Source organism: Haemaphysalis longicornis, unplaced genomic scaffold (assembly GCF_048455015.1).
Source record: "Haemaphysalis longicornis isolate Haplotype H1 unplaced genomic scaffold, Haemaphysalis longicornis Haplotype H1 scaffold_7, whole genome shotgun sequence".
Taxonomy (NCBI): Eukaryota; Metazoa; Arthropoda; class Arachnida; order Ixodida; family Ixodidae; genus Haemaphysalis; species Haemaphysalis longicornis.
This window is the reverse complement of record NW_027526422.1, coordinates 137,219,531-137,246,451: the sequence shown is the minus strand read 5'-3', so window position 1 is coordinate 137,246,451 and position 26,921 is coordinate 137,219,531. Positions and strand designations below refer to the sequence as shown.

Sequence of the window (26,921 nt, the reverse complement as noted above, 5' to 3'; positions counted from 1 at the left end):
CGACGAAGAGCTTCGCAAGCTCGAGCAGCAGGATGTCATTGAGCCGACGCAGCACTCAGACTGGGCCACACCACTTGTCGGAGTCAGAAAAAAAGACGGAACTCTACGTCTTTGTGGAGACTACAGGAGCACCGTCAACCTGGCAACGAAGGCTTCTGCTTACCCACTACCAACGCCACAGGAGGTTTTCAGCACACTCCGTGGAGGCCGAATTTTCAGCACGCTGGACCTGACCCAGGCGTACCAACAGCTGAAGGTGAGCGAAGAAACGTCTGAATTGCTCACTATAAACACTACAAGGGGCCTCTACAGGGTTAAACGACTTCCGTTTGGAGTGGCAGCAGCCCCAGCAATATTCCAGAAGTACATGGAGTCCACGCTTGTTGGAATTGAAGGAGTGCGCGTTTACCTGGATGATGTGATCATTAGCGGCTCATCAAGTGAAGAACACGCAGCACGCCTAGAGCTTGTACTTGACAGGCTAGCCAGCGCCAACTTGCGCTTAAGCATCGAGAAATGCTGTTTTGCAGTACCCGAGGTAAAGTTCTTGGGGCACCTGATCAATGCTGAAGGCATTCATCCAACTGATGACAAGGTGCGTGCTATCAGTAAGGCACCAGCACCAACCAACAAGCAGGAACTGCAGTCCTTTCTTGGGCTCATTACGTTCTACGATCGATTCCTAGAGCAGCGACCGACTGTGGCTAACGACCTGTACCACCTGTTACAAAATGATGTCCAATGGAGCTGGTCGCAACGCCACCAGAAGGCATTCGACGCGCTGAAGGACCTGCTCCGGCGGCGCGTAGTCCTCAGGCACTACGATGAAACGAAGCCCCTGCTTCTCGCCTGCGACGCATCGCCCTACGGTGTGGGCGCAGTGCTCTCACAAGCCGACGATCAAGGCAGGGAAGCACCGATTGCTTTCGCTTCCCGCACCCTTTCAGCGGCAGAGCGCAACTACTCGCAACTGGATCGAGAAGGGCTCGCAATCGTGTATGCAGCCATACACTTCCACCAGTACATTGCTGGCAGACACGTGGTCATCATTACAGATCACCGACCTCTTTTGGGTATTTTGGGCCCCCAGAAACAAATACCCCATACGCTGTCCCCCCGTATGACACGGTGGTGCATAAAAATGTCAGCGTACGACTACGAGCTCGTGCACCGCCCAGGAAAAAGACACCAGAACGCGGATGCATTGAGTCGTCTGCCGCTCGGAGAAACAAGTGAGGATCCCCCACAAGTGGGCTGCGTGCTGATGTTTGAAGCTCTGCCTAACCCACCGCTAACGGCCGACACAGTCGCCGTAGCGACGCAAGAGGACCCGACGTTGTCGCAACTGAGTGAGGCACTGCACCAAGGCCGCGTGCAGAAACTGACCGGAGAAAACTTCAACGTCTTTAAGAAAAGAGCAACGGAGTTGAGTCTCCATCGCGGCTGCGTGACACTCGGGTAACGAGTCGTTATCCCGCACGCACTACGCGAGCAAGCCATGACGCTCATTCATGCTGGGCATCGAGGAATAGTAGCCATGAAAAGGTGCGCTCGCAGCTATATGTGGTGGCCAGGAATTGACTACGACATCGAAACAGCTGCGCAAACGTGTCAAGCTTGCCAGGGAAACCAACAAGCCCCACCGAGAGCCCCCATTCCTGATTGGGAGAAGCCAACAACGCCATGGCACACCCTGCACGTTGACTTTGCAGGCCCAATCGAAGGAACGGCATTTCTAGTTGTGGTGGATGCCTACACAAAATGGCTAGAAGTTGTACAAATGAGTAGGCCAACATCTGCGGCAGTCATCGACGCCCTGCGCGCGTTGTTTGCAACGTTCGGACTACCTCAGAAGATAGTATCGGACAACGGCACGGCATTTGTGTCGGCAGAGATCAGGCGGTTCTACAAAGACAACGGCATCACCGCTGTGACATCCGCCCCGTACCACCCAGCAACGAACGGCCAAGCCGAACGCTACGTGGCCGAACTCAAGAGGGCACTTTCCAAGGACGAGACAGGGTCATTACAGCGACGCTTGGCCCGCTTCCTTTTCAAGCAGCACACAACAGTGCAAAATACCACAGGCCAGACCCCTTCGAGGCTAATGTTTTCGCGGGAAATGAGGACGCCTCTCACGCCCGTACGACCAGAGCCATCGTCAAAGGCGGCACAGGATTTCCGCGACCCACCGCGCAGCCGGTGGATACAAAAGGGAAAACGGGTGCTCGCCCGCCAGTTTCACCACAAGCCGGAATGGGTCCCAGCGACCGTGAAAAAACGAATTGGCCTGCGGTCGTGGCTCGTCGAGATTTCCGGGACGACAACTCGGCGGCACCTCAATCAGCTCCGCCAGCTTAGGCCGTCTCCAAGCAAACCAGCCCCTCCTGAAGGAAGTTGTGAGTCACCACCCGTCAACAGGGCATGGCATCTCACTATGGAGAGCGCCGGGGCGACGCCGACAACCACATGCGCAGACGGCCAGCTCCCGTCTGCATTGCAACCCCAGGCCGTCGACCTACGCAAATCCTCACGGCAGCGACACCCCCCTGACCGCTACCAGGCGCTCTTCTAAGGGGGGAAGAAATGTTGTGTTCGTGCCCAGCGGAAGTGCATTCCGTTTCGGCGCTTTCCGACAGCGCGCCAGTCGGCGCCTCTCGACCCCGCGCCAATTAGTGTCCCCCGCAAGGGGCCCTTTCCCTCGCCGACGCCGCCCCCGACCAACACCCTCTTCGCCGACTCCGCGGTGCGATGGACAAGGCGGGAGAGACGCTTTGGGGACCTTGCTGCAGAGCAGTCGCAAAAAGCCGCGTTCTTCTTGAAGTGAATAAACCCTATTTCAAGTGTGCCCGTGCGTCAGCTTGTCACTGACCGCGCGGACATAACAGTTTAAAATCTTAACATCTGACAAATAATCAAACACACGTTTCACAGAAACACAGGCATCGTCACCTAGAAACAGCGATGGATGTAGTGGGATATGTTGTCTGTAGAGTTCTCAGAAGTGTTTGTGTCGTGTTGTGTGAAGTGCCTTGCATGTTATTAGTATGCAGGGTGTCGAACCGGACTTTTTTCGGGTTCGGTTCGGGTTCGGGTTCAAGCCTTTCGGGTTCGGTTCGGGTTCGGTTCCGGAGCACCATTCCGTTCCGGTTCGAACCGGTTCGAACCGGTTCAAACGGGTTCGAACGGGTTCGGAGAAAAAAAAACAGGTGTGTTTTCTTCTGTTAATTTTTTTTGTGTTCGGTTTTCGTTTCCTTGTCAGGTTCCCTTGTCAAAAACGAAGCCATAATGTAGGTTTCTTTGTGCAAACGTTTTGTTTTGGCCAAATTAAAGCAACCCTGCAACACTTTTTTCAGCTTTGTTTGAAATCTTGAATGCTTGCAGAAAGTAGTCAACTAACACATCCAGTAGTACTTAGACCAGAGAGTCAGAAAGTCCCTCAGACAAAAAGTACTGCTCTGTCCCCATCAGATAACTTACAAACTTGCTTGAAATATTTCTCTTTTCCCCAGTCTTGGCGTTCTTCTACCGCTGGAATGACGTCATGACAGCGATGTAGCGGCTATTTTCCAGCTTTCCTTAAGTTGCGACATTAAAATGAAATCCACGAAAGCGAAGCAGAAACGGAAGGCGTATCTGCTGGGACGAGCAAATCACGCACTGCTGCTCTGTGCTGGCAATAGCTATAACTTTCGCAGTGCTTTCAGATGCGACGAGTAAAAGCGTTGATCTAAAGTGTCGAAGAGTTCCTTTAACAACTGTAAAATGCACTGAAAAATGTTTTCTGTAGTAGGTCCACGATTACACATAAACTGAAGCGAAATGAAAAATTCGCTCGGACACATAAGACTGCGTATTTGTATGAATTTGAAAGCCCTGCTCTTTATGGCCGCAAGTTTATTTTTATTGATTTAGTTTTTTTTTCAATTTTGTAATTTAATTTAGTTTATTCTTGGATCATAACACTGCAGTTTTATACCCCGCGGTTGTTTTCTTGAGGAAGAAAATGACGGACGATTACGACACTCGCTAATGCGAAATTTGGGTGCAGCGCGGGGGCGCTGTCAAAACAGCACACGACGAAAGGGCACGCGACAGAAGAGCACCGACATAACAGCACGGCGTCAAAAGGGCACCCGACAAAACAGCACGCGACAAAACAGCACGGCGTCAATAGCGCACGCGACGGAACAGCACGTTGACAAAACAGCACAGCGACAGAACGGCACGATTTTATGGAACGCCTAAATGGGCAAATATTTTGATTTTAACATGGATAAAAACACTTTAGTGGGCGCAAACTGCTCTCTCAGAGGTTCCCTTCACGTTTCGTTACTCTTTCTCGGGAAAAATACTACGGCTTTAATTATTACAGCATGTGGGATATCTGAAATGAAAGAAGCAAAAGCCAGGGACGACATTTAGTAAAGCTTTTGTTCCTTTTTAGGTAGCCCTACAATTTTTATGATAATAATAACAATAATATTAATAATAATAATAAGAAGAAGAATAACTTATTTCCGAATTTGCCGCTGACAGTTCTCCAAGACTGGTAGGCCCGGATCATTTCGTTCGCAGGCTTTCACATCTCTCCCAAAGTGGACCGCGTTAGCACGCGCTAAAACCGGTGACCGAGTCTGAAGTCAACGCCTGCGCTACGAACCCAAAGGAAATACTGTTCGCCCGGAATGCGATCAGAGCAAAATCGGTAATAAAAACCGCAGGGTAGTCTTGGTATGTCTGCTTTGCGCCGCAGAAACATTTTGCAGTTTTTTGATACGAGCTTTTTATTTTAGCGCCGTCTATGAAGCGACCGCCGAAACCTCCGCGCTGGGCTGTTAAGTGCGCCGTTCTTTGCGTGCGTCAGCTCGGAATCCGTGCATTACCGAGTGAACCGTAGTGGTTTGGCGTTAAATTAGCGGTTGCAGTGCTTGTGTGTGTGTGTTCTGTTTTGTTTTCATCATCTGCGGACGGATTTTAGGTCCAGATTTGCTGCCAGAGCGGGAAATTCCGACCCCGGCTGTTGAGACCAGCGGCAGTAGCAGTGTGGTGGTGGTGCCGGTGGTGCTCCGCAGTTCCGCGATGAAAACGTACCGGTATGGCACCGACTGACATAGAAATCGATATCGGGGAGTAAATACGTGTTTTCAATGCCACCGTGCTTGTTATGTTCACCGATTAGTCATGTTTACGGAAGCGCGGACGTCGAATGCGGAGCGCGCATAGCATATGTGGGTCACGGTGATCCGTGCTCGCGATGGACTTTCGACTAGGCGATTGCTACGCTGTTGGCATTGCAATGCAATATAATCTTTCTTAACTAGACTTATGACGGTTACTGACGAAACGAAATTACCCGGGCGGAAAAATAACGCGACCGCACAACCAGTCAAATTACTATTCGAAGGTTGAGCAAAAGGGTTGACGTTCGGGCGAGTTAATATTGGTTGATCATGATCGTGATCATGATTGACCTAACTCTGCGCAGCGCATGTGGCCTGTCGCTCGGAGCCCACCTTTGTGAAACCGCTGCTTTCACCACAAATGCTTTACGCGACCAGCAGTAACTGTTTTGTAATTGTAATACTTTAGATTCCGTGGCAACGCAAAAGGATTAAAAGCTTTTCCTTTGACCGCGTTGTGAACAGGTTGAGCTATTTTCCAAATGCAGCGTTCACGCGTACCTCGAGCTGCGTTTCCACATTTGGCTGCCTGCTTATCCTGCTATCGACCAGCAGTGTGCGATGGAGAAAGTTATCCTTTCAAATCGTTTGGCAGTGTAATGCGTTGGCCTGAAAAAAAGTAAACAAAACGCCGTGATTTTAAAGGTTAGATTAGATGAAAAGGGGATGATTTAATGCCAATCGGCTGTAATGACCAAACAATATATGGTATTTTAAATTGACTACAAGGAACCAGAAGTTATTGTAGTGTTGTATTGTATCGGTGCTCGTGAAAGATCCCCAAGTGGTCAAAATTAACCCGCAGCCCTCCACTACTGCGCGACTCATCACCCATGAAGCATCGGGGCGTTAAACACCATAATGAATGAATGAATGAATCAATCAATCAATCAACCAACCAATCAATGCTGTATTGTAAAGTATAAAGTTGCTTCTAACATTTCAGGGGGTTCCGTTCCCTGTCGCAGCTTTGCGTGTGATAAATGGATTTTGATCCGTTTGCTTGCCGTCCAAGTGCACCCAACAAACCCTGGAGTTGGTCGTTGGTACAAAGTCGTTGCGATTTATCAACGGAATCCACCGATATCTCAACTCTGTGTGCGTTGGGAAGCGATGCCGCAAAAACACGCCGCAACCGCACTGCATTTTCTCCAGGCAGTGTCGTGCACATGCGTGCTGTCAGCGACTGTTTCTCGCTTTCTCTGGTTGTTGAATAACCCACCACCGCGCAGTGCTGACCAGGCGACGTTTGCGCCTTGAACGGCATCGCAGCATTGGCTAAAACAGTTGAAAGTTCCGCAAAAACTAAGCACGCGGTGCGAAATACTCCTGAACTACGCAGTGGAGCACACCACGCCGAGCGATGTTAGCAGCCCAGCGCGCTCAGGCAACGCTGGTCGGCCGCCGAGAGAACTGGTTTGAGAGTATTTTCCTCCTTCCCTGGTTGCTTATGGAAAATGGTGTATAGCAGGGGAGCAACTCATTGTACGTATCCGCGTGCGCATTGTACGCTCTGCGTTCCACAGCAGCCATTGCCCCTTTGTTCGTCTTGGCGGCAACAAAAGCCGACCCAACCCTCGTTTTCGCTGAGGAGAGGGACGAGGTCGAGGGGAAACGAGAGGGGGCAGTTGCTAACATGCGCATTGAGTGGAGGGATTTTGAACACGAGCCAGTTTATTTTGAGAGCGGGACTTGGAAACAGGCCAAACGCGTTGGGGTTGTTTCGTGGTCCACCCGTTCTTGCATCAATCGTTGCATCAATCGTTGGCTTTTCATTGTACCATGACAAGTGACAGTCTTTGATTCTCGCAATTTCTGGGAAAGTAAAGCTGTCAGAAAGATGCACACGAACACGTTTATGTATTTTAGCGAATGAACTGGATATGTTTCTGCACAAATGCGGTTCCCAACAACAGAGTTTGTTGTTTATGGTGGGTGACCTGTTTTTATGAGCTCACCTGCTGCCGTCAGCAATTGTTAGACTCCCGCAACACGCCGGCAAATTGAACAAAGCATGTTAGCCAGCAGTCTTCTAAGCCTTGCAGCAAGATAATAGGCGTCATAGATAATAACTATATGTCATATTTTCGGGGAAAATCAAAAGTACCGAAGCTGCAAGCTGCAAAAGTATCAAGGTCCAAAACCTTAGTGCCGCTTCGCTTGATTCTAACTGCAGATATCGAAGCATTTCCGATGAAGAGCACAGTATCGCAGCTTAGGTAACGCAATAAACCATTCATCGGGTAAAGTTCGTTTTTTTAAATAGCGAGAAATCGGCGAGCGTGATCGCTAGTACAGCTTTATGTTGTCTGATATTCAGTGGTGCCGGCCCACTCCCATTTTCGACACATCATGTAACCTAAATAATATTGTGCCTGCAAAAGCGCTCACTGCACAGCCTGAATCGTGATACTCGCTTCTCAAGCGTTAATAAACGAAAGGATACAAGCAATGGAAGCACGGGAGAACATACTCGTACGACGACAAATACGCATGCAGCATTTATTTCAAATAATTTCAGCCTTAGCAAATATATTATGTACGGACCGATGCAAATACATTGTGCACAAATACAAACATGCAAAGACAAATAAACTGACCCCCTCCCTGCTTCCCTTATACAGGCGCTCATGCATAGGTGAAGTAGTGGTGGGACATTTTTTTCCTACTTTGGAGTTGGGACATGTTTTCCGGCACCATTTGTTCCGGGACTATCAGTTCCGGGGCCAGTAGCTCCGGGACCATTTGTGCCGGGACCATATCGCCCGCACATCGTGCGTGTGGTCTTCTGCTTAGCAGTTACACAGGAAAAAAACAAACACGCCTCAAGTTTAACGTACACTGCGATGACGTACACTGCAAACACCCCACGAAATTTGCGTTGCACATCCTATAGCAGTTTTTTTTCGCAATAAGGCGGGTGTTCGCGAACCACTTCCGTGCCGCCGGAGCCATGCACAGCGGATTGCGTATAACGCGGCTCTTTTTACGCCGCACCAGGCACCCTGAAACAAATTTAACGTTCTCTCGCATTTAGCAACATATGCCTGCGTTTATCTTTAATAAAGTAATTGTTTCTAGTAGAGCTACGGGCTTTTGGGCCTCTATTGATGCTGGCGCGCATGTTGGTATGAAGGCCGGATCACAGTCTGGTACGCCATGATGATTAAGATGATGATTATGATGATGATGATTAGAAGCCCTCCATCTGTATCGGGATGTCCGTTGCCACCAACCAACTTGCCTGCCTTATTCTACTCATTAAACCTACCCTTTATTACCCTAACGGGTTAGCCCTCCGCCTACCGGTTTTAAACTCGCTTCTCCTATTGCCGTTTTCCGCAGCGCCACCTGTAGGGGCTGGAAAGAGCGGATAGCGTTGAGCCGCCGAGCTAAAGAAAGCGAGTTAGATGCCCGCAATGGTGGTTGCATTTCAAATGAAGGAGAAGAGCGAACACGCCGGAGTGTCGCCGTTTAAATGCACGCGAAGAAGTGTGAAGTCCCTCACTGCGGAGCATCCCATATCCCAAATTTAGCGTTCTGGTTGTGAAGCCTAAAAAAGCTGAAAGAAATGAAAGCTTTTGTGTGCTTCTTTTATTGAGTCCGCACTGCGAATGCAAAAAACAAAAAACGGCATCAAGGCAAGAAAAGACCTTGTACCGGTACCGAGGCATGCTTTGCAGCGGCAGTGATCTTTCGGCTCCCACAAGAAGATCTTCTCTTGCTGCTGTTTTCTTTTTCTGCTATTTTATCGAAAAAGTAAAAAAAGAAAAAGTGCCAGTTGCAATAGGCATGCCTCAGGTTATCATGAGCCGCTGCAACCCAAATCACCTGGAATATGATGGAAGCGAAAAAGCCGAAGTGTAATCCTTAAGCGCTACTATTCTGTCGGATAATTTGCGCCTTACTGAAGTCCTACACCACTTAATTCTAATTTATACATGGGGGTTTAATTTGTTTAACAGCACAGAGGAGCTCTTAGTCGGTAAGAAATATTTCCGCAACAATATTGCGCGTCAAAGCAGCGTCCGCGAATATGAGCTACTGTGGATCGTGGCTCATTGGTGACCCGGCAGCTCACATTCTTCACTTTAGTGAAAAAGACCGTCACTATACATCGAAGTTTTCAAAATAATGGCGTCAATGAGCAAATGAATAATTCAAACAACATTTATAAGAAAAGTAATTAAATAATAGAGGATCCAGGAACAATCCTCAGTAAATTAACACAGAAAAAAGTGTCCACGAAATATGCAGATTCATGGCTCTGCGTTAAATTACCACGAAAAGGGCACAGATGCCGCCTTCATAAAAATAGATCCCTGAATTCATGACCAAAAACCAATCAATACAACGGTATCGAGGAACCACCTTTAATAGGCAATTACTGGAGTAGTCGTTTCATAGAAATAATTGCACATATAACCATGCGTGAAAAAGAAAGTAATACGAACAAGTAAAATCTGTAATTGATATCAACGGCTCACTATGTTGTGTTGCTTCAGCCTATCACAGGCACACCTAAATCTCTTCCTGTACCGAAATTGCCCTCCACTGGAATATGCGGGTGCCTAAATGTCCATGTACTGATATGTTCCTGCACAGAGAAGGCTTGTTAAATTAAGCTCAAATGAATGTGCTTTTCTATTCCTTACTTGCCGCAGAGTTTGGATTCCGTTCCGGCGAGTGCACTATGCCATACTACCTAGCAACGCCACCGCACCCAACTTTTACAGTGCTCATCTCTTGCAGTGTGCTGTTTTGTCGCGTGCTGTTTCGTCGCCGTGCTGTTTTGTCGCCGTGCTCTTCTGTCGCGTGCTGTTTTGACGCCGTGCTGTTTTGGCGCCGTGCTCTTCTGTCGTGTGCGGTTTTGTCGCTGTGCGCTCTTGTCGCTGTGCTGTTTTGACGCGTGCTGTTTTGACGCTTGCCCTTTTGACGCCGCGCTGTTATGTCGGTGCTTTTCTGTCGCGTGCCGTTTCGTCGCGTGCTGTTCTGTCGGTATACCGCAGCGCGAACTGTAGTCTTCTCGGCGACGGCGCATAGATGCTGTGTCTCAGGAAGTGATCGCGTCATCAGCTAATGCACGACGGCACGCGGTATACTCTTTCACGCTCGGGGGAAATATTCGCAAACAAAGTCTATGCCAATGCGGCCTACACCCCTCACGTCATCTACAAATGGACAGCCCCTGCAGGGTCCGAGCTCCACCACTGCCCACACTGTGATCGTGATGGCACACCAAATTTATTTCATCTAATCTGGCTTTGTCCCGCCTTCGACAGAGGCCGTGAGCAGCTTTTAGCCATTGGCCCGGTACCTACATCCGAATCCGAACACATACGCCGGGTGCGGGAAGATCCATCAACCCTTGAAATGATTACTGAATGCGCTCTTGAGAATGGTCTCTTTAAAATGGTGTAGCAACTTGTCCGACTCCCCTAGAGTGCACCGAGCACGCTCCATCTGCCCGGTTTGTGTACGAAAAGTGAGAAGAATACAAGCTAGTGAACTGTGAACCGCATATGAACAGCGAGCGTGTGCATTAATATGCAGAGAAAGAGAACTGTGTGAACTGGGAGCACCGCTGAACTGCTCTTTCCCCTACCTTTTTACCTCTTTCCCCCCAGGGCATCTGGCCTCCTTACCTCAATAAAGCAATTCTCTCTTTCTCTCTGTCGTTATCTCGTTAGGCGTCGCCACTGTGAAGCACGTCTCGCGCGGTCACGGAATTACGCCCTCCCCCTTACACTTTTGTCATACTTTCAACCTCCGTTTTCCTGCTAGCTCTATCTTCGGTGGCGTCTTCGTTCTCTCGGTTACAAGGAGTCCGACGCTGAGGGACTACGCGAAACCACAGGAGCGGGTGCTTAAAGGGCTGCGCTCTAACGTAGCCGCTGTGCAGCCATGTGATCCACTCCCTTCGCCGACAAGTGATGGGCCGCACGTCGTCTCCAAATAATGCGTTCTCGCCACAGTCTTCCGGAAGGCAAAAATGTAGCCTCCTGACCAGTGGGCAGCACACGGGTGCCTCCGACGCCTCCCCCTCGGTGCATCTTCGCCAGAATCTTCTGGTAATGGGCAGCTTCCCTGCAGACTGCCTATTGCCCCGTCCTACGATAAGCAGACGACCCGTCCGTCCACAATCGTTTTAATGCGTAGCATTCTTTGCCCACAGCCAGGACCGTGTAACACCCTTCATTTCCACGAAAATGCAGATATAGCGGAAGTTCCACATGTAATCGCTATAATAGCGTAAATGAAGATAACTGGTCGCACGAAATTTCTGAAAATCTAAAAGATAAAAAAAGTAATTACCGAAACTACCGAACCGTGTGACACCCTGCATTTCCACAATAATGAGAATTTCGGGAAATTTCCACCTGTAATCGTTATGATAGTGCAAATGGAGATATTTAGTCGAACAAAATTTAGAAATGTAAAAAATAAGAAAAATGTAAAATAATTGCGGAAACTGGAGAACCGTGTAACACCCTGAATTTCCACAATAAGGCAGATTTCGCGAGTTACAAATGTAATCATTATAATAGCGCCAATGGAAATAATTGGTCGAACGAAATTTTGAAAAACTATAAAATAAGAAAAATATTAGGCAATTAAGGAAAATGGCAAACCGTATAACTGCTTGCTTTTCTACAATAATGGAGATTTCGCGAATATTCCATTTGTAATTATAGCAGCGTAAATTGAGATAATTGGTCGGACAGGATTTATAAAAACAAAAAAAAATGGCAAGTAGAAACTCACACTGAGGACAAGCGGCATAGGAATGATATGCATTAGTCAATAATTCTTTTGAATTTCTGCAGAATTTTTTTAGTACCCTGGAGTGTCGCCATGGTACAGCATTTTGCGTCTCCGCCCCCTCCGCCCGGGCGTCTCATGGCGGGCCACCCCTCGTCCCCAAATCACGCATCCTTGCAGGAATCGTCTGCTGGCAGCCAGCCAGGCAGGCAGGTAGTTTACTCGTAAGATGGCAGTCTTTTTGGCGGGCAGGAGAGCCTGAGCGCCCAACATCTTTTTTGGTTCCACCAAATGTCTACGCACGTACGCGCGCATGCACCCCTGTTTTCGCACAATGAGGCAAACAATTTTGCATCGTAAATAAATTGGTTGGTCTGCTACGCTTTTCATGTACCCCTTGTTTCAAGTGCGCTTTAGATTTAACACGAAATCATTAGCACTGCTAGAAGTCGAAAACAGTTCGGCGTCGGCGTCAACCTCCGACTGTCAAACGTGGCTGGTGGCGTTTAAAGCGACTTCCTTCTGTTATCTTTCATATGCTGACGTACCAGTTAGAAAGAAAGAACGGCTTTAATGACTCATTGAACGCCGGTACAGGACGGCATTGGATAGGCAACCACCGGAGATAGGAACTTGCTAAATGGCACTTCAGTGACAGGTGAGAGCGGTTGGGCTCTACGAAACATAATAGCTGAGTGAAGTCACAAGCAGCAGTAATTATCCCGTGCAGAGAGAGGGAAAATGAACTTTAAATAAATCGAGGAAACGTCTCCGAGAGGCGTCCTCATTCAAGGGGTAGAGTCGACAGCCGTTTCCATCAAGAGCAACTGATCTTCCAGGCCGGAGCTGACCAAGGCTCTCTCCTAAATCTCTATGGAAACGTGTAGGTTGGGTGGATCTAGGGTGGACTTGTCGCATCCGCCTACTATGTGTATGAGGTTCCCAGGCTCTCCACAGAAGCGACGGAATGGAGAGAATTGTGTCCGGTCAAAGAGGTGAAGAGTGTTTATGTGTGGGAAGGTGTTAATCCGCAGGGCGCGGAATAATCTTTACTTGTTATTCGGTAGCGATTTGTGCGGGAAGGAATGCGTTCAACGGGAGAGCCTATAGTGCTAATTAATTTCCTGGTATGCATACAGGATGCATGCGCTCGGGCACGGCTTCATCAGCGCTGGCTAAGCGGGTCAAATGTCGAGCCACGACGTTGGTGATCTTGTCTGCAAGCGATGGCAGTATGAGCTGGTGCCTATACAATCCTAGCTGGTCTCGTTGGTGGAATTGTTGTAACATGCGATAGACCATTGGCAAAGTTGCGCCAAACCTGATGAAAGTCTGTTATGAGACTTTTGGCGCCGCTTTGGCTAAGCGCACGTGATCGCCGCTTCCTCAGCTTGGAGGGGGCTGTGTTCGGGGGTTGAGATGCTACACCGGTGGAAGGCTGCACTGCAGAACGGTAGCACAAAGAAATGGAAGGTATTGGCTATCAGGTGTCTTTCGCATCAAACCAGTTGATCGTTCCTCTTTTTTTTCTTTCAGTTTAGTTGCTTCCTAGTCTTACCTCATATATATACAGATTTTGAGAACCTTTTGATGAATATAAGACATGTATTAGACAATTAGTTTTTAACTTCAGTGCGAGATGTAAATCTTACGCGAGAAACAACATAAGAGCGTAATACCTGCATAAAAAAGGCCTTTTATAGCATTCAGGTGGTCGACACATAACTTTCCGGCTATTTTGTGCGTAACTACATTTCCTGATTTATCGAGAAAGAGAACGCTGCGAACTTTACAAATACCAAGGACCCCAATGCTATCATGTTTGGTCCGACCCTCTAATCCGCCTTAACTGACCCGCTAATTCCTCTAATTAATATTAATCAACACCGCAGTCCCACTAATTTACATTAGTTCATTCAGTCATCTCACTAAACCACCCCAGTCTACCCGCTAATCCGCGTTAATCTACTTAGATTCATGCATCAAAATGCTATCGCATCTACTTTAAAAGTGCAAATGAGAAGGCCCCAATTTTTTTTTTCAATTCTCATGTTCTCCTGTGGCAGTAACCAAATGACACAACGGCACTGTACAAGAAAAAGTGATGATGACGTGGAGAACTGTGAGTGTTTGTGTCCCAGTGCTGTTTTATATAAGCGCCCACTCAAACTAAAATAATTGGAAGATGTGTATTTATTGTTGATGGTGTCCCTGAAGGCCTTCACAAGTGGACACGTATGCATTCGAATTAACAGCACATTGAATACTTTACGCGATTTTAAACACACTGAAGATAGAAACCACAAAGAATACACCACGGTATGTGGCCACAGAATATGCGTTCTAACTTTAGTTATTCTAAATGTAAAAAGATAATGGGAGGAGATGGGAAATACCTAACGCAAACTAATAGTGTATACGGAGTTTACATTATATTTACATTATATTTATATTACATTATGCACGGTAATAATAAGATGAAAACCAACGTTACTAGAATCGTTGATGAGAACCTTACGGGCATTGGGAACTGCAGACTATGCAAAATATTTCGTGGTGCCATCTGGCGAATGCTAAAAATATCCTCAGGGGCAAGGTACGCTGCCGAAATGGAAAACTAGAAATCACAGTTTTGAGGCCCCGGAACCGGTTCGGAACGGTTCCTTCGATTCGTTCCGGTTCGGGTTCAGTTCCAAAATGGCGGAAAAAATACGGTTCCGGTTCAGTTCCGGTTCCAGGCAAAAATTCGGGTTCGGTTCCGGTTTTCGGTTCGGTTCCGGTTCCGGTTCGACACCCTGTTAGTATGTGGACTACGGATAGGCCCTCCCCGCACCTGCTACACATGGGTCTTGGAGATCCCGTGAGAAGTGGGAATGAGTTGCATGCGTGTGGCCTATCCGTAATCTAGCCAGGGTAACTTCGTTGTGTCTGTTGTGAGTATCAGTGGTGTATGCTCCCTTTATATATATAATGTGTAGTTTGTTGTCAGTCTGTTGATTCCAGTGCGCTTGCCATGTTGTGCGAAGGTGTTTTTTGATGTGTGATTTGAGGTCGGTGTAGGGTATTGTTGTTATGTCAACGGTAGTTGTAAGGGCAGCAGCGGCAGCCATTCGGTCTGCGGTCTCATTACCTGGAATTCCAGAGTGCCCTGGCACCCAGCACACGGTCACCTCAAGGTTTAACGCATGCACAGACATAAGAGTACTAATGAGAGCATTGACCACATGGTTTTTAGACTTCTGTGAGAATAATGTATGCACAACACTTAAAGAATCAGTATAAATTACAAATTTCGGAATTCGACTTAGAACAATATGTTGAACTACAAGAAGTATGCTATAGGCCTCTGCCGTAAAGATACTTGTATTTCTATTCATAGTTCTACAGACATTAAAGGTGCCACCATGCGCAGCACAGGAAACAGTTGTGGCAGTTTTTGAAGCATCCGTGTAAAATTCAGCACACTTATATTTGTGCTGCAAGGACAAGAAATGTTGCACGATCGCGCTTCTAGGCACTCTGTTTTTCTCGACACTTATAAAAAATACATCACATGATATTGGGCGAAGCTGCCACGGTACTAGAAGTTCAGTAGCGGAGGTTTTGATGGTGTCTGAGAACATGACATCAAGTTGCGACGCTTCTTCTCTTACTCTGAAAGCGAAGGGAGCAGAGACTGATGGACGATTAGTAAGAAGTTGAGATATGGATGTATCATAAAAAACTGATGTAAAAGGATGGTGAGGCATTGATGAGATTTTAAAAGCATAAAGCAGGTCTGTGTAGGCTCGCTGGCGTTCTAGGCTCCATTTGTTGCACTCTACATACAGACTTTCGACTGGACTAGTCCGAAAGGCACCACATGACAAGCGGAGCCCTAGATGAAGCACAGGGTCCAGCATTCTGAGGGATGTTTTAGTGGCTGACCCATAGACAACGCTACCATAGTCCAGTCGTGAGCCTATCAATCTGGTAAAAACATGTAAAAGAAGTTGTTTGTCAGCACCAAAAGAAATGTGCGACAGAACCTTCAGGATAGTCATTGTCTTTAAGCATTTATGTTTTAGTTGTTTTATGTGTGGGATAAATGTGAGCTTTTCGTCAAAGATTATACCTATAAACTTGTGTTCTTTCTTGACAGAAATCGAGACACCATTGAGATGAATGTCTGGATCCGGCCGGATGCCACGCCTCTTGGAAAACAAGAAACAAGTGCACTTCCCTGGATTAAATTTAAAACCGTTGCTGTGTGCCCGACCAGCTAGCTTGTTAACACCAAGCTGGACTAGGCGCTCGCAGACAGACAGGTTACAAGACTTAAAGGATAATTGAACGTCGTCTACATAAATGGAGCAGGAAATCGATGGTGGTAGCGCCTTCCGAAGAGAATTCATTTTTACAATAAACAAAGTGCAACTCAAAACTCCACCTTGCGGCACGCCGTTTTCCTGCACATGAACCCTAGGAAGTGCAGTTCCAACTCGCACGCGAAACGTTCTTTCAGACAGGTAACTGGCAAGCGTGTTCATCATGTTACCCGACATGCCAAAGGACTTCAAGTCGCTAAGGATGCCGTACCGCCAAGCAGTTTCGTACGCCTTTTCAAGATAAACGAAGACTGTCATACAGTACTGCTTGTGGAGGAAAGCATCTTTGATATAAGACTCTAATGCAACGAGTTGATCGTTGGTAGATCGCCCCGCCCTGAAGCCCGCCTGGCAGCTCTCGAGAAGGCCATTGTACTCTAAGAAGTACACAAGTCTCCTGTTTATCATCTTCTCGAAGAGCTTACACAGGCAGCTTGTCAGGGCAATGGGGCGATAACTGGCAGGAGAGGAAGGGTCCTTCCCTTCCTTTAGGACAGCCACTACTACGGCCTCCCTCCAAGAGCGTGGAATGTGCCCCGAAAGCCATATTTTATTGTATAGGTGTAAAAGTGTTTCAAGAGTGTCTGGGTGTAGGTTCTGTATCATGGTGTATGTAATCTTATCTGCACCTGGAGCTGAAGGTTTGCACGTGCTCAGGGCAGACCTCAACTCATAGAGAGTGAATTCAGAGTTGTAAGAAGTTTTTGATTTGTCTTTGTCGTGTAAGGGCTTTTCTTCTGCAGATGTTTTGTGTTTCATGAAAGTGTTTGTGTAGTGTGCTGAACTAGACACGTGTTTGAAGTGTTGTGCAAGTGTGTTAGCCTGGTCTTCCAGTGTGTCCCCTGTTGTGCTAACCAGGGGCAGGCTGTGTGTCTGTTGTCCTTTGAGCTTGCGTATACGTGTCCAGACTTTGTGTGTGTCTGTGTACGAGTTTATGGATGTCAAGAAGGTGTGCCAACTCTCTCGTTTTGCCTCACGGCGCACACGTTTACCAAACGCATTGGCCCGTTTGAACAAAATAAGGTTACCCGACGTGGGGTACCGACGAAGGATACCCCACTCCTTGTTCTGGGCCTCTCGCGCCCGCCTGCAGTCCTCATTCCACCACGGCCTCCTCTGGTTGCGCGGGGCACAAGAGGCGTGGGGAATGGACTTTTCGGCGGCGTCGAGGATGTGCGCCGTGAGGAGTTGGGTGGCTTCTTCAACGTGTAGGTGTCCTATGGCTGTGTGGTGTAGTTTCGATGTCTCTGTAAATGTGTTCCAGTTACCTCGTGCTCCATTGAACCTATTATGGGAAGATGAACTGCTTGGGCCTTTACCTATATACGTTAGTGAAGTGGGGAAGTGGTCACTGCCTTATGGGTCAGTGCCCACTCCCCACTCAAGACATGGAAAGAGAACTGCAGAGCCAACAGCCAGGTCAAGATGTGAGTATGTGTTGTGACCTATGTTATGGTATGTAGGCTGTTTATTGTTGAAAAGGCATGCTCCAGAGGATGTAAGAAACCTCTCTATCAGGCGACCCCGGGCATCCGTACGAGTAGAGCCCCATAGCGATTTGTGAGCAATAACATCGCCTGTTAAGATGTATGGTTCGGGCAGCTGGTAAACCAACGCCTCGAAGTCAGAGCTCGAAAGTGTAACATCAGGAGGAATGTATATGGAGCATACCGTTATCAACCTATTAAATAATATTGTTCGAATTGCTACAGCCTCGAGGACAGTGTTCAGAGTGACAGGGTGGCAGGCTAAGGATTTCCGGGCAATTATGGCCACACCGCCAGAAGAGTGTGTGCAGCCATCCCTGTCCTTTCTGAACACCATGTAACTATTCAAGAAATTTGTGCGCTTGGAATTCAAATGTGTTTCCTGAACACACATTACACTTGGCTGATTAGCATGAAGTATTTTGTATGCATCGTCAAGATTTTAAAGAAGGCCTCTACAATTCCATTGAATTATGTTTTCTCTTCCCATTATTTAGTGTGAGAGCTACTTGAGTGTGTGTGTTTGTTTATGTGTCGTCTTTCGGGGCTGTGACTCTCGCCTTTTTTGGCTTGTCGGGGGGCTTTGGTGTCGGGACGCGTTCCTTGCGCTGCGTTGCAGGCAGGAACGGCCCGACATCCATCTCGTCGTCGGATGTCCGAGGGGTGCCCGACGGACCGGGCCCCCCGGACTTTCCCCCCCCCTCGGGAGCCCTTCTTTTGAGCCGCCACCGCTGAGGGCGTCCGGGGCGCCAGAGGTGGCACGGGCGGTGCGGTGGCGGTGGGAACCGGTGCGGGGCCCGTGGTGTCCATCACATCGGTACCCTCCAACACACTGGAGGACGGGGAGACAGAGGCGGGAGCGGCACCGGTCCCGACGGAAGAGGTTGGCACCACAACCGCTGCTGCCTCAGCAAGCGGCGTGGTGGCGGGTTGGGCTGCCTGAGGCATCCCAGGGGGGGGGGGGGGGGAGGGGGCGGGGGAGGGACCAGGTCAGACTCGCTGAACTGGGTCCCTGTGGAAACCAGACGCCGCTCCTCCCCCCGGCGAGCTGCATCGGCGTACTTCTCCAGAGGGAAAGAGGCGAACCTCTTTCGCGCCTCTGGGAAGGTGATGTTCTCAGTTACCTTGATGTTGATTATCTTTTTTTCAATTTGCAATTTTTCGCACTTGCGGGAGTAGGCTGCATGCGCCCCCCCGCAGTTTACACAAGAGAGGGTGTCAGATGTACAGTTGTCGCTCGGATGGTCATGCGACGCGCATTTTGCACACGTCGTTCGGCCACGGCAAGAGTTTGTACCGTGCCCGAACCGCTGGCACTTAAAACAGCGCCGCGGGTTCGGGATGTAGGGACGGATGGAGCAACGGATAAAACCTGCATTTATGTATTGTGAAAGAACTGCGCGGTCGAAAGTCAAGATAATGTGTTTGGTGGGAATCTCCTTGTCGTATCAGTGGATAGTGATGCGTCTCACGGCAGTGACGCCCTGATCCGTCAAGCCGGCAAGGAGATCCGCATCCGTTTCGTTCAAGAGATCCGTCTCGGATATCACACCTTGCGAGCTGTTGAGGCTCCTTTGGGGTGTGACCCTGATGTCTAGATCAGCCAGTCTAGTCTGAGCTAGAAGCTTCGTGGACTGCTGCTTGTCATTTACCTCGATTAGTAGTTCACTAGACCTTTGTTTTTTGCACTTATATGATTTTCCTATTATGGCTTCAAGATATTTTGCGATCAAGAAGACTGACTGAGATGCAAGAGGGTGGGTTGGATTGAGGGACTCCATGACAAGAAATCGAGAGTAATGATCTGGTTCAGGAAATGTCAGAGATGGCAATGAAGGAAAAGATACTTCGGTGCGGCCCCTTTTCAGGGACCGATCACGTTTGTGGGGGGGGGGTTGTAATTACCATAGGGCATAGTATAAAAGCAGGGAGACTGGGGTACTTTCTTCTCAAACCTTACCCTGGTAGCCTGAGAGGTCCCGGAGCTCTCTGCCTGGTAAACAGACAGGGAGCCCATCCGCCGGAGCTTGACCTGGGCTCCGACGCCACCGTTTGAGGCTTCTACCCTTCACCTTTAAACACATAACCACGGTAGGTTACAGTTTATGTTGGGGGCTCGGGGTCCCCGGTATCGCCAGTACCGTCACCAAGATTACTCAAGGTGCCCCGAAAACATAACATTCTGTTTTTGCACATTGCAGCTACTACTGCAGTATGAGCCATGCTGTAATGGACGGCTGAGAAATGCGTCAGGCTGCAGAGGATCGTTGTTTCGAGACAATCTCACCCCGCCGCCGTTATTTTCTTCCTTCATTGGAATAATGGCCGGCAAAGTCTTGAATCGAACCCTCGATCTTGTGTTCAGTAGTGCAACTCCCTGTCTGGTGAACCACCGCGCCCGATCAGGTATTAACTTATAATTTTCTGGCTTCAACGCTGAACTTATCCGCTTACAATAAAATGCCTTTTTTTGGTTTTCCAGCAAGCTGCTCGGAAAATCGCACTGCGGGAAGAAAACAAAACACGTAAGCTGAGGACTTGCCTTGTTTGAATCTCTGGCCGGCAACAGGGAATCCTTGAATGCGGAGCATGACATTCCGTAATGGAATAGGGAACCACATCTGCAACAGCAAGTTCAAATCTTCCTCAGACAAAACTGTGATACGTGAAACTTGTTCATGCAATTCACACGGTTTGGAACGCTCAACTTCCAATTTATCTTATATCAAGAAGCAGGTCCTTGACAGCCGTGTCCACTTCACAAGTCACGTCTGTGGCTGGCATATTTCAGCAGTTCAAAACAAACGCTTCTGAACACTGACAATGATTTAGTCGCGTTTAGTTGTAAGTAAATGGTCATTGTTACCTGAAGTCATATTAGAAAACTGCGTTGTCCAAATGCATGTCACGTTGCAACCGAGAGTCACGTAGAAACCAGCGCTATTTAAATCTTAGGTACTAGCGAAGCACGTCCCAATAGATTTACAAAGTGGGCGAGCTGGTTCGCCCACAATGTCGATCCTTAGAAGGACAACACTAAGAATAATATGGCCGCACAAGCGCTACAGACGAACTGATATTTGTCAGACTTCTTCCGGTCTTTGTTCCTCTCGTTGAAGTGGGTATTTGTGACATATTGTCCAATTGCCTGCAATGTGTTTATCGTGAAGGCTGCGTCACATCTTTTTTGCTAGTGACAAGCCGCAAGCAGTAAAACTAGTGTCCCCTTCATCATCCAGTGCGGAGAGAAATATCTGGTATTTTTTAGTTCAAATTTTGCGAATCCTCCTCATAAGTGGGTGCCTGTCATCGTTGTCGCGCAAGTAACTATTGCATTGATTGATTGATTGATTGATTGATTGATTGATTGATTGATTGATTGATTGATTGATTGATTGATTGATTGATTGATTGATTGATTGATTGATTGATTGATTGATTGATTGGTTGATTGATTGAACGATTGAACGATTGATCGATTGATTGGATACAACTGAAATAATTCCCTTCAATGGAGGAGCAGCGGTAAAGAAAGGTTTAATTTCGTGGCTGTAATGCTTTATGTGCGGCGACAGTTTGAAAGAATGAATCGCGACGCACGCTTTTAGAATGCTTATATTACTGCAATGAGTGATTTTTGACCAGAATTTCATACAGAACGCATACTTTAATTTTGAGCGAACTAGACTTTTATGGAAAAGCAACTTTAGGAACTAGAAGTCATATAAAAATTTCGCCTAGGTAGGCTAACGTCATCAATCTGAAGTTTCCACGACAGGCTTGCTGTAAGTGCGCGCCAAGGTAGTTATAAGATGAGACACTTTCGAGATGGACGTCGTTACGAAAGTAGCTAGATGATGCAGACGTAGTTCGAGAACCGCGAATACATTTACAATTCTTATTATTAAGATTCATCTTCCACAACATACATCCTTCTATAACTTCATTACTACTATCGCACTGTAAGGTGCTAATTTGAAATTTATTTATTTCTCGATAAATTTCACAATCATCAGCAAAAAGGCGGACTGATGAGTGGACGTTATTGACAAGTCATTGATGTATATCACGAAAAGTATGGAGCCAACGCAGAGCCTTGGGGAACACCGGACCACACGGCAGACATTCCCCGAGCGAAAATTCGCCGGTTATACTGCAGCACGCACGGATTGACCCTTTTTGTCATTTTTCCTTATGTATGTGTTTTTTCTGGCTTCAAAATAAACGAAGAAGTGTTTATGCAAAAAACTGGAGAACGGATCTTACCTATAGTCAGATACTTTCTACTTCTTTTTAATATAACCTTCACGAAGTAGTGTTTCTTGTATTCTGAACGCGTGCAGATGATCACAGCTGCTTCCAATTTCTTTCAAGCCGGTAATATGTTATTAATTTTTTTATAACCGTATATCAATGGTCTTGGGACCAGATGCTGCAGAAATAAATGGAAACAAAAAATGGCTGCGTATCTGCTCCTTTCGTAGCATATGTCGACGGAAGACGATAGTCGACAGGCGCCCTTTCCGAGTAAAGGCCTCCCTCCTCTTTCCCGCTCACCTCTCATGCTGTTCCTCTCCCGTCAAGTTCCCCCCCAAGATAACACGCTAGAGGTTTGCTCAAGACAATTGAAATCTACCGCGTTCCATTACTACGACTCGAGTGCCTCGATGACAGCGCTGCCGTACGGCGGAGACTGCGCGTGGATAGACGTACCCTGCTCCAGCGTTTATAGAACCACGTTTCCCTGCTCAGCGAGCGTTCAAAGTGGAACGCGGGACGCGTCTAGCGGAACCTTTTGTTTCTGTTGCCGTTTAATTTTTTTAAATGCCACCAGGAGCTCCACTACTAGTGCGGGCAAGTCCAGCCGACGGTTTTCTGCTGTTTATGTGTATTTCATTTGCTATCCCAAAAACCATGATGCATTGTTGGGGCTGGCCTTCCCGGCGCTGTCACCAGTGTTGGGAATCAGCCATCCCTACGCTGTCACCACTCTTGGGGCTCAGCCCTCTCACCCCAGCCACCCATGTTGCGGCTGAACATCCGAGCACCGTCCAGTGTACCGACGTTGCCTTGCTCCGTCCGCTATAGACGTGGCGCAGAGCAGAGCGATTAAGTTATCGCGCCGACGAACTGTTAAAGCAACATTTATATACAGTATGTACAAGGGAAGCAAAAGCGTTACATGACTCGCACAAAGGCGACAAACAGCACTTTTCCTCTCGGTGTCTCCGAAAAGTGCCGCGCTCCCTATGCTTCCGGGTGGGTTTTATACCCCCGGGAGTCAGTTGCAGCCACGCGAGAGTAGTAGAAGTAATATACATATGTATTTTAGAGCCGACAAGACGTAAGATGGCAAAGAGTGCCATGTTTATGTCAAAAATTTGGTGGGAATATCGATTATAAAGCATAGGTAAGGGGTGCAACATTTGCTTCCGAATTATTTTATTGCGTAACAGCTGCCCTTGCCTTATTCGCGTGTACATGGAAGACGCGTCCTTGATACCACTGCGCACTACTCTGTAGAAGGCTGCTCATGCTCCAAAACCCGTGTGCAGCCCTTTGAAATCTTCAACACGCTTTCCCTGGGAATGAGTACTAATGGTGTGTGTTGCAGATGAGTTTAGCGTAGTGGCCAAAAACCACACTCTGCTAGCAGCCGCGAATTACCGTTACTATAGGGCTCATTGCACAATTCACGACACTGGTAATGAAATACTTACATCCCTGTCACAAGCACAGACGAGCACGTACATAATTATAAAATTAAATCCAGAATAAAGCAAAAAACGTGGGCTGCGCACTACGCAAGAGCAACCGATATGTTTTACAGCTAAACTTACTCACCGGAAATGTGCGCAACTTTTGAATCATTGTAAAAAGCTCGAAGCGCTGTAATAAAAGCCGTACACGTTCCAGGAATGATGTACGAGAATGCGACGTTGATTAATGCAGTGATGCATGCGCGGCAATGTAATAAAAACTATCGCACCGACTAACGCATCGATGCACTTAGGTGTTGAGTTACAAAAGAGCACCTGGTGTCCACTTCCGCTATGGCGGCTATATGAGCACCCCACAGCGCATCAGGACCTGCTCTGTGATTTTGTACATGAAATGCCTAGCTGGACTTCCGTGGAACGAAGCGCCTTTTTTAGCCCCTGTGGTACACAAAACCAGGAATTACTTCTCACTTGAAGCAAACGGGGTTGGTGCATGCTGGGCAAATGTGCACTTCTCCCAGAACGTGGACGCCCTGGCCCTCGGCGTCCCTGTGGACATCCCAAGCAAACTGGCATTCCGGTGTCGGGCAGGGCTCCCAGCGACCGCTCCCATCCGCAGCCGCTGCACGCTCCAGAGACCTCACAGCGAGGTCTCTCAGCAGTGCCGCGTCATTTCTGGTCACGTGGGTAATGTCAGCCACTGCCCACGGTGAGGCGCAGTCCTAAAATAGAAATATGGGGTTTGTAAGTCCAGCAGTTTTCGCAAAGCCATAAGGATGAAGAGACTGTAAACGAGCTTTCAGAATTGAGGGGAGTGTTTTGTGCTAAAAAAAATGGGTTTTATTCGACGACATTTTGTGTGTTATCCGTCAAGTATTATAGCGTTTGAACATAAAGTGAGCTCTGTATTAGTGTGGGGACTCGCTAGCTCCCCCGTCCACGCTCCCATGCAGCCTCTGCACCAAGGCGCCCACTTTAGAGGGGGTGCTGCGGCGGCAGAGTAACTGGCCTGCTACTGCCACGTGAGCAACCAGGTCGGCCGAACTTTTTTAAAATTTCAAAAAATAGCCTGTATTTTCATAAGATAGCAATAGATGATGCACTGAGTGAGAAAGCAGGCGTTGTACGCAGTTTCTCGCTGGCCCTCAAATTCGCGCTGTCTTAGACGCGTATCCAGAGTGAGTGCATGAAAAATATTACGCAATAAAAGCAGCGCAATACGTTCCTCTCTCCACAGCTGTCACCAGCAAGCCAGAGAACTGCCTCTGGGAACCGTTTTTGACATCACTGCTTTCTCATTCCCAACTGATGAGAATTGCTTAGGTGTACACATCATTAGGTAGCAGTGGTGAGCCAGTGGCGCGAATCCTACAACGCGTTTTCGCCCTCCTCTAGAGACAGCTACGCGGTTAAACTGCGTGCCCGAAGCAGATCCTACAGTCAGCTTTGAAGATTTTGAAGACTCTGGAACTTACCTCTTTGAAACAGGCCAAAGGCAAGGGCCCTCGCTTGAAAGCCAGCCGAAGGCAGGAGTTGCAGTGGAGGTGGCCGCACAATTCTAGCCGATGTCCCCCGCACGCATCTCCCCCTCCGTCTGAGCGAAGTGGCGCCACTCGGCAGATTGGACAGCACTCGTCCGAAAGAGCAGAACCTGCTTCCACCGGTTGCTTGGGCAGCTTGCCCAACAGTTCTTCGGCCTGTGCATAAAAGTGTCCATTCGCATTCTATTCGGAACACAATTACTGACAGGATTTTGTACAAAATGGGTGTCAATCTATGCGTGAGACACAGAACCTCCTCACGCTTTGGTTGGCGCATGGGGTACGCCTTTTCAGCCACTAAATGTGTGAAGTAACAGTTATTTTTCGAGTTTAGAACTTCCCAATTGTTAGTTCTGCTGCTTTGTCATAAATGTTATAATCAATGTATCTGTCAATCAGAAAGACAGTTTTAATCAATATATCTGGAGTGCAATTTCTGCGGCATGGCAGATGTCAATAAAGAAACAGGAGGAATAAAAACCTTGATAAATTTACTTTATATTAGCTAAATACAATATTACACATGACTAGACCGACATAAAGGACATAATGGCTGCCAGTTCTTAATATTTTTACGTGGTAATCACCTCGTAAATGCTACGTGAAACGCCGCTTTGAGTGCTGATGAGTAGCAAGAACGATATTCCTAATTCCTTTTCCACATCCATAATAGTCGTTCACAAATAGAAATTACAATATACATGCAAGATTTTTCTTCTATTGCAAACCTATAGTTCATACCACAAGCTAGGTGCCGCTTTGTGGAGGCTACCTTATTGTCGTCGACAACCTGCCGCGAAGGAAGCGAAAAAGGCGCCGGGGCATTGCGGTTGCACTTGCCGACAGGGAAGAGGGAAATGTCCTTTCAGGACCCCCTTCACGTTCCGTTAGGTGCCCTCAGTGGGCGCACATTTGACAATGTAGCCTCATAAGTGCTGCACCTAGCTTGTAGTATGAACTATAGTATTTGTGTCGTAATACATAAGACATAACATTTTTAAAATCTCCTACAGCACTGTGCTCCAAAATAAAGTCACCATGAAGTGCATAGCTATCATTTGGCTCATGGTATTAGTAGTCGATTCCCAATTCCAAAGTATACTCACAACGTTTAAACAAGTACCTGGTCATACACGGAAGAGCGTTTATTGTCCTAAATGTTACTCATTTTCTTTTCTTTATTGGATCAGTAGTGCTGAAAAGTAAACATTAAATACTGTTCTGTCTTTCAGCGTCACTGCTTCTCGCTACAACGAAAGCGACGAGAAAGAACACAAAGGACGCACACACGACGAATGGTCAAATATTATAAAGAACATTACTAGACGGTGGTAAACGACTTTCTTTATTGAAATTGTATACTTAAAGCTTGAGGGTCCGTCAAATGTAGTATTTCATATCAAGACGGCCTCTGACTTCCAATTACAAAATTGTTCAAGGAGCAGACAGAGTAAAACTGACAAAATTATTCACAGGACGAACCGGCAGTATAAAATCATTCTAGGAACGTTAAGGAAATGTGCAGTGCTTGTTACACCCGAATGCCCCACGCTTGTAGCTTCATCAAATGAGGGCACAATACATATTACAGAATGATGACAAGGTGTGGGATTCTGCTTTTGAATGGTTTATTCAAAGACAGTTCGGGGGTAAACTGTTCGCGGACCATAAGAATAGCTCGAAATAAAACTGTATTCAGCCTAATGCGATTCCGTAGGCCAACCCCGTGTTCCAGGGGGTCAGGGTCTCTCAAGCTGTTTCCACAGCTTTTACCTGTCCTCCTCGTGACAAGTGATTGTTGCGGAATAAATTTCAATTCAATTTCAATTCAAAAACTTGTGAACGTACCTGTGTGTCACTA

The 26,921-nt window shown here is 47.5% G+C and overlaps 1 protein-coding gene across 2 annotated transcripts in view; it reads right to left on the bottom strand.

Moving 5' to 3' along the window:
* Window positions 1–26,921, bottom strand: part of LOC144147053 (uncharacterized) — a 58,135-nt gene that overhangs the window by 5,675 nt on the left and 25,539 nt on the right. For both annotated transcript variants that reach the window (XM_077679078.1, XM_077679079.1), the window contains 3 exons: window positions 24,995–25,216; window positions 23,991–24,241; window positions 20,342–20,420 (listed from right to left, as the gene is read on the bottom strand). In XM_077679078.1, coding sequence (XP_077535204.1) covers window positions 20,342–20,420; window positions 23,991–24,241; window positions 24,995–25,216 — 552 coding nt within the window. The remainder of the gene's footprint in view (window positions 1–20,341; window positions 20,421–23,990; window positions 24,242–24,994; window positions 25,217–26,921) is intronic.